Genomic DNA, 8,762 nt, shown 5'->3' with positions numbered 1-8,762 from the left:
TATAGAGTCTGAATATGTTCGGACACAAATCGCATCAAAGCAACATAAATAAAACTCAAAACGTGCTTCAGACGAAATAAATAACACTTTGCAGGAAATGAAATGTCGTGACGATGAAGTCGTACAGTTACTGATGCTAGTGTTGCGTGTTACTGACGCGTCAGGTAGCGAGTAGCGTACAAACTGCAACCGTACTGTACAACTGTGCAAACAGGAGCCAGAGCCAGGGAGGGATGACGACGTGGACTTCGGCTCCCTAACAGTATGTCGCCTATATAGAACAATGAACTGTATCAAATTTGAAGAAATATGCAGGTAAAGAGACAATGAATGAAGAAATACAATTCAAGATAATTGTTCCAAAATGAGATATGCACCATTAGGAAATAGCAACAATTAACTCTTACAAATGATTGACATCACAAAATTCAAACACATTTCAGTAAACTACAGAGGACAGTTAGGTAACCGGTTGACTAAACTCCAGGTAATGATCCCCCCCCGCCCCCCCTCCTCAAAATGGATATACAAGTGTAGTGGACATTCACTCTTCAATGACCTCTGGAGTATTTTGTGCATATGAGTTGATATGAAACGATGTGCGGAAGAGAATGATCACACATGGTGTCTGAGGCACAACAACACAAAGAAAGATCTCCAAGCCTGAAGTGACCTCAAACACTCAAATGTCTCTGAGCAAAAAGCCTAAAGACAGGAAACAAACCCTGCTACAGTCCACAGTCCCACGTCCAGTCCCTCCCCTGACCAGCCTACAAAGAGATTGACCGCGGAGAAGAAGGGTCAATGTCTTTGGAGAGGCTATTCTATTCTGGCTGCTGGTCATTTCCCACCCTGGAACACAAATAAATCAAGGCCAGGTGCATCCCAAACATTCACGTCACAAACACGCACACACAAACACTATCCTTCAATTACCACATGACCTTTATGAACCACAATCTAGATCAACAATCATATAACCAACCAACCAACCTACTAACAACCAGAGAGCCAATCAACCAACCAGACGACAACTGTTTAACAACCAACAACTTAACTAACAACCAACCAACCAACCAACCAACCACCTACAGTAACAATCCACCAATCGCCCAACCAAGCCACAGGGTCCTCGGCAAACAAGTCAATAAAGTTAATAACTAGATCTCCCAAATATACTTGCCTCCTCTCATCGGCTCTCTTCAACTTCAACGCAACGCCAACATACTTTTTTCAATTCCTTTCTTTGTCGATTGTAAGCAGAGCTAATAATTACATAGAGCGAATTAGTTTCTCTGTCAGTGTCACCAGTTAATTTTCAATAAAAGTGTGATCAGGCAAGAGGAGAGCTGAGAAGCAAACATTTAGAAAACATTCCAATGCCTTTTGACCACTTTAAGGCCTTATAATCAACAAATGAGTGAAAAGCGAGACAGGGGTGTGGTTTCACTGGTATCATCTCCCATCATCACAGAGACTGTAGTTTGCCTTCACCAACCATTTCTCCTTCAAGGCTCATCTAACAAAGTGCCTCATTTTAGGAATTTCGTTTCTTCATACAAACAATATTATCCACTGACCCAAGGCAATGACTTGGTTCAATTTATTTCCCCCCGTAGCTACGAGGGAAACGTCCCCGATTTAAACAAACAAATGTACTTTAAATTCCAAAGTAGCCTATAATAATAATAAGAGTCAGGGCTCAATGCTCCATCATGATCTTAGCATGAAGACATCTCGATAAATGATTTGACCCATTTACAGGTTACACTTACAACGCTAATATAGCAGCAGCAATTTTCATAGAATCATTTGTGCAATACTCATTTAAAAAGGCTTTGTCAATTTTCAGGCGATAAAAGGCATTTGTACAACATTTGAATATAAATAGTAAATTTACGCCTCTCATATTAGGAAGACGGATAAAAAAAAAAAAAAAAGTATTGACAAAAACTTCGACATCCATAAAGCAGATTATGGACGAGTGTTTGGACACCCTGCATTTACATGCCCAGGGTATTCCAGATAATGTATAGATATGCACCTTCACATATCTTCAACACATCCTACATGGATCAACTGAATCCTCTGAAGGTCAGCATGGAGACGGCTCCCACAGCCTGCAGAGACCTGCCTCAGTAGCCTGGCTAATATCAGCTAGCATTATTCAGGTCTGTCATGATACGGATATCACTTCCCATGGCTGTGGTATATGCTGTTAGTTATTATTGGAATACTTAAATATCCCAAACAATATTGTAATATTAATGTGCTCTATACATTCCTATGTTCTCCACACAGCACATGCGCTATTGCTCACTTGGTGAGACAGTGTCGCTCCTATTCAGGACAGCTCATGCTCCAGTCTGACAATTTAGGCCTTTAGTCCAGTTGATTAACTTGTTGCACATCTCTATAATACATAATGTCATTATTACTTGTTTGTGCACTACACACTGTACTTAAATATTGTTGTTTGTGACACCAGTCTATGTACATTTTGCGATTTTACTTTGACACTTGTCCATACAGTAGGTTAATACACTGGAATAAGGCCACCAGGACATGTTCATCAAAGCCCCACTGGAATATAATCATGCTCAATAAAAAAATGGATGAATAAAATCCCAAAGTTTGCCACATCTTCTCAATATACTCGTAAGATGGACCCGGAATGTGCAATCAATCAGAACGGCTTTTATGTTTAATTATCCCAAAAGTACATCTGGTTCTCCCAGTTGTGTCAGTAATGTACTGTAGCGATAGCATGGATCAAAACTGAGCATCACAGAAGATGATCTCAAACTGATCAAATGCATAGAAGTAGGGATATGCACCGATATGAAAATGTTGGCCGTTATGATAAGCGATATTAACATTGCTGCTATGGCCGATAACCAATGTCAATGTGATCTGTATAAAAACAAGTTTATATGATCAGCAAAAGTCTTTCTGTATTTCCAAAACATTTGGAAAAGCCCATAAATCATAGATTTACTGCATTGTTTCTTCTCAATAAGATTTTTTGACGATACCAATAATTGATATTAACATATTTTGCTCATCTGACTGACACCGATATATTAAAAAATGACTAACATCGCCCAATACCAATATGACAATGGCGATATATCGTGCATCCCTACATGATAGAAGCGAATCAACTCTCCACTGAAGCTGAACATACCCAGCAGAACATCTCGTCTCCACATCCATCTCACTTCCTCTTCCTCACCATATACCTGATACCACCAGCCAACACTACAACACAACACAACACTACACAACACTGGACAGGAATAACCTTCTCTGTCCACCAGATTCCACCAGCCACTTCAAATGCTTGACCAGCAAATTAGCTTTTTGGAATAGAAAAGGAAATCCAGACCATGTGTTCTCTGCTATAGTGGTAGCTAGAATACACAAAACAGCCAACATTCACGACTGGTGGTTATTTCCCACGGCTACCTTCAGCACCATCCTCTTCCTCATCGTTCTCGTAGTAGGTAAGGTCTCCTGAACCAACAGAGCATCGTGACTGAAGCTTAGTAGGTAAGGTCTCCTGAACCAACAGAGCATCGTGACTTAAGCTTCCAGAGACGCCTCAGCACTTTTCGTCCTGATCATTTCTCACATGAGTCATAACTTTTGTTCTTCTGGATCTTCATCCACCGAGCAGATAAGCAACAGGTCTTTGCCTCTTTGCTGCATCAGGACCAGAGAGGTCTGTCTCCGCATCACATCGCATGGAGGGATTACAGACGTCTCCAGTGCAACACGGACTTCCAAAGCCCCCTCGCGTAGAAACCGCTCGCTCCCATAGTGGCTTAGCCCAACGAGGACGACTTCTCCTGCCACACCTGTGACACCAAAACACCACTTAGACACACTCAACTTCAACCATATTCATACATGCAAGACTGCACACCACACACACACACACACACACACACACACACACACGCACACGCACACACGTCCTTCTATGACCACCCCCCCCCTCTGTAGTCCCTGAGATCACCTCACACTCAGCACAAGGCTCTCATGAAGCACCGGCACAACTCATAGAAATTAAACAAGACAGAAAATCAAAGAGAAACAAAACACAGCCATGATGAAGGCACATCGTGGATCCATCGCTTCAAAATAAAAGGATTCCAGGAGGGGAGAGACGAGTCGCACGCAATGGGTCAAAGGTCAGTCTACAGACTGAGCTAGTCCTGGGGGGGGTGGAGGGGTGTCTGGGACAGCTGACAGAGGGGGTTGGGTCAGTCTATAGACTGGGGGGTGGAGGGGTGTCTGGAACAGCTGACGGAGGGGGTTGGGTCAGTCTATAGACTGGGGGGTGGAGGGGTGTCTGGGACAGCTGACAGAGGGGGTTGGGTCAGTCTATAGACTGGGGGGTGGAGGGGTGTCTGGGACAGCTGACAGAGGGGGTTGGGTCAGTCTATAGACTGGGGGGTGGAGGGGTGTCTGGGACAGCTGACAGAGGGGGTTGGGTCAGTCTATAGACTGGGGGGTGGAGGGGTGTCTGGGACAGCTGACAGAGGGGGTTGGGTCAGTCTATAGACTGGGGGGAGGAGGGGTGTCTGGGACAGCTGACAGAGGGGGTTGGGTCAGTCTATAGACTGGGGGGTGGAGGGGTGTCTGGGACAGCTGACAGAGGGGGTTGGGTCAGTCTATAGACTGGGGGGTGGAGGGGTGTCTGGGACAGCTGACAGAGGGGGTTAGTCTCTCAGGGATGACAACATGTCTCAGGCTTTTTCCCAACAAAATGGAAGAAGCCCAGGTAGTGACATCATATCCAGGGATGCAAACACATCAGGCGCCAAAAACCGGAAGACGCATCATACCGAGGGGGGGGGGGGGTGTGGGGTATGCTCCTCTAGACAGAAAAATACAGGTAAAATTGGTGTTTAAAAGCCTAGAATGCTGGTAAAAAATGTTTTAAATGAGAAACATATCAAAAACTACCTCTTTAGGTTAAGTTACTGCAAAACCATAAGTTTGGGTCAAAGGGGGGAGGGTGAAAAAAAGAAAGTATTAAGTGCATCAGTTTCATTAAAACTTCCAAGTTGTTACTTTGAACCATCAAGTTGCTACAATGAATATTCCCCCCTCACATGAGGGGAGAGTCATCCCCCCCTCACATGAGGGGAGAGTCATCCCAGATGGAGAGAAAAAACATGGCAACGATAGATGAAAATTCAATATTCTCAATTTTGATTTGGAGGAATCAAGTTTCCACCTGGCCATAAAACAGCCGAAACCCCCCCGTGTTTGAATCGGTACAGTACATCGTTACATTCCTTGTAGTTACGATAGTCACTGGAGAAGGAGTGACGGTATTTCTAAATAATTAAGAAAATAAAATTAATAATAAATTATTATTCATCAAAATTAATACTGGAGTGGGTAGAAAAAGAGTAAACAGGAGAGAGGGAAAAAACAAAACAAGCACTCCTATGAAGAGTCTGTGGTCTTCTACAGGCTCAGTTTGTCTCCGGTGCGGAAAGACAAATGATTTTCACCCCAAATTAACAGGACTCACGTGGGTGACCTCTGACCTCTGACCTGTTTCCTGATTGTAAATGCGTCTAAACAGTTTGCATCCCCGCATATTCGTTCAGGAAGTAGCTCTGAGCTCCTACACTCCGCCAATACAACAGTCTTCCATTCATTCTCAACAGTCTTCCCATTGACTGCTATTCACTCAGCATTATCTTCCTATTGACTTATATATTCCTATTTACCGTACTATAAATAGTCCTTCCACCAACTTCCTTAGACTCTGCATAGCTTTTTCATCACCCCCCCCCCCCCCCTCCGCACTATAAATAGTCTTTCTGGACCTTCTGAAGAGTCTTTTCATCAACTTTTGTTTATTATAAATAGTCTTTCTGTTTCCGTCCATCCCCTTCCTGCCACAGGAGGGCAGTATGTGGGTTGTGTTGCATAGCTGGGAGGAGGAGATGGTGTGGGGAGTCTGTCTCTCCCAGCTCCTCTGTCCCAGCTGCTGCTCTGTCCCAGCTGATCCCTCTGTCCCAGCTGCTGCTCTGTCCCAGCTGATCCCTCTGTCTCAGCTGCTCCAGGACTTGCGGTTTTCCACCCGGCGCGCGGTGCCGGTGTCCCCCCGCAGGACGGGCATGTGGAAGGGAACACTAGTCTCTCCTGTTTTCCGACTGGTCCGATCGCGGCGAGACAGCCGGTCCGGACGGACCAGCACCCCATAACCCGGTTTACAGTGGAAGTACTGGCGACCACCGACGGAACCGTCATTCTTACCTGGAGGGAGGGAAGAGAACAGGTCAGCTCCACAGGTAAAAGGCGTGGCCATTTGGCCTTCGGTGTCACAAAATTGTCTCGGGCACAAAGGCCATTGACTGGAACAAGATGGTTTAGAGCAGGGGTGGGCAACTGGCGGTTAGGTTAGTTTGGTTAAGTTAGACCACCCAAATCTGTGTTTTTATTTTACTGTACATCCCAGAACATATCGCTAATGGCGTTAGCATTGTCCATAGGGCTGGGTTCAAAAAATCGATTCTCCGATTTTTAATAAATTTTTATTTTAATCCTCGATTATCGATTCATATGTCCAGAGATCGATTTTTTTTTTTTTTTTTTTTTTTAATAAACAGGCTAAAATATTATGCTGTGTGTGGTAGTTGAAACATAGTTTCAAGTTGACGTTTATTTATGTTTGTAGTTGAAACAAAAACATAAATAATGTAGGCTACATAAATGGAAATGTTTGATCATTAATATCTACTTTTAGAAATTATATAGGCTGAAATCAAATCACTGTGCATAATTGTGAAAGTGTCTTTATTGACAGATGAAAAGGCTGTTATTTACCCTTTGTCACCACCTGGTGAGTAAATATATGTAACTAAAACCATTAAAATTGACAACAGGTCTGCAACTTTTTTCCCCATGTATCTACTTGGCTGGTTGGGAACCCCTGTGTTACATAACTGGACAGTCATGTAATTCAGGGTACAGCTCAAAAAACACGTTTGGTATCACTAACCAAATCAATATTGAAATTGATTGAATCGGAATCGAATCAAATCGAAATTAATCGATTCGCAACCTTGTGAATCGGAATCGAATCGATTCTTGAAATTTGAACCAATACCCAGCTCTAATTGTCCATCCACATACTGTTTAACGTTTGTAACACTATTGTCAACAAACTATATCCAGGATCCACATTGCACATGCAACATTACTAATCTGATTAATATGACATATTTGGGTGATGTACCCCATCAAATTAATGTAGCGGGCTGTTACATCCGGTGAATTTTCAAAATAAAACACTGATTGTCCAGCCTATATAGTGTACATATTTGACAGTTGTGTCTAAACTTTTACAGTTCGTTTCTAAAAACAGTGACACACACACACACACACACACACAGAGTATGGGTCAACCCACCTGCAGGCGTGTCCAGCTCCACCCCCGCCCAGACTCCCCCGGCGAACTCTGTCGTTCCCACGTAGCGTATTGTCCCCGCCTTATTGGTCCCCACGGTAACATGAGCCCCTTCCGTCAGCCAATCAGGCAACACGTCGTCACGGTTACGCTCTTCATCGTCCACGAGGATCTCCAGCCTCTCCAAGCTCTCTCCTCCTCCTCCTCCTCCTGAGGGGACGACGAGCCTCTGGACAGAGAGGGAGTCTCCTGCGGCGACACTGTTGTGATTGGTCGAGCTGTGGGAAGTGGGTGGCGTGACGACGCCCACCTTGCTGTCACACTGAGGAGAGGCCACAACATGGTTCCTGTCAACACCCTGCTGCTGGGGGGTTGTGGGTAACGTAGTCTCAGCGGCCAGGAGGGAGGAAGACGAGGAGGAGGGGTGCAGGCCTTCAGACAGGGTAACCGTGGAAACGCTACTGGAGAAGTAGCCGCTCGAGGACTGGCTGAGGGGGCTGAGGGGCGTGGTGTCATGCGGGTCATGCACAGGAAGAGGAGGGGCTTCCGGGAACTCCGCCCGCCCGCCTTTGCTCGAGGGCCGTAGCATAGCAGCCTACGGGGGTACCATGGCAACGATCGCCACAGCAACAGAGAGGGAGAGAGGAGAGCGTGCGGACAAAATAAAGACAACAACAAAACAACAATCAGCATGGCTTCCACCATCAATGACACAATCGCCCCTCGGGCCAATCAGAAGCAAGAGCTACAAAGTTTCCACTCTGTTAGCGCGTGTGTCCATCTAGCGTCTTTTCATCAGCTCCGGCGTCTTTTTTCAGTTGTTTCCAATGAGGAGCGAGCGTATGCGGGCGCACACAGACGTCTAGCTCCCAGCGCTTCCAGCTGAAAATATTTTAACTTTTCAGAAAGACGCTGGTGTCGGGTGCTCCTTTTCTGGCAACTAATCATATGGAGAAACTATCGCAACAGAGACAATTGTGGGAGCAGATTGGCTAGTCACTTGATATTTCTGGTGAGTGTTGAGCTAAATCACTGTATGTGTGTTGTTAGCTAATGTTAGCTGTCAGCTATGAAGCTAGCTACTGCACTGAGCTAACGTTAGTTTCAGACTGCTTCCTTGTAATATTGTGCGCTGAGAGCAGCGCTCCCCAGCGCACTCCCAGCGTTTAGCGGTCGGAAAAAGACGCTAGATGGACACACGGCCTTGTGCAACAATGCAAATACATTTCATGGGCCAAGCTAAAACTGACAGGAGATCAGATGATACAGATAGAAGCAGCACTGAGAAAACATGGGATTCAAAACACAAGGGGACCCAGGGAGG

General features: G+C 45.0%; 1 protein-coding gene across 1 annotated transcript in view; it reads right to left on the bottom strand.

Moving 5' to 3' along the window:
- Nucleotides 1–6,079: 6,079 nt before the first annotated feature.
- kif13ba (kinesin family member 13Ba) overlaps nt 6,080–8,762 on the bottom strand; it is a gene marked incomplete at its 3' end in the record, with an annotated part of 76,429 nt that continues 73,746 nt past the window's right edge. Inside the window, 2 exon segments of the mRNA XM_083662302.1 lie at nt 6,080–6,285; nt 7,442–8,033. Of these exon segments, the coding sequence (XP_083518428.1) occupies nt 6,080–6,285; nt 7,442–8,033 (798 nt within the window).

Source organism: Poromitra crassiceps (assembly GCF_964638095.1).
Source record: "Poromitra crassiceps genome assembly, chromosome: 28".
NCBI classification, from domain to species: Eukaryota; Metazoa; Chordata; class Actinopteri; order Beryciformes; family Melamphaidae; genus Poromitra; species Poromitra crassiceps.
This window is presented reverse-complemented; position numbering and strand designations above follow the sequence as displayed.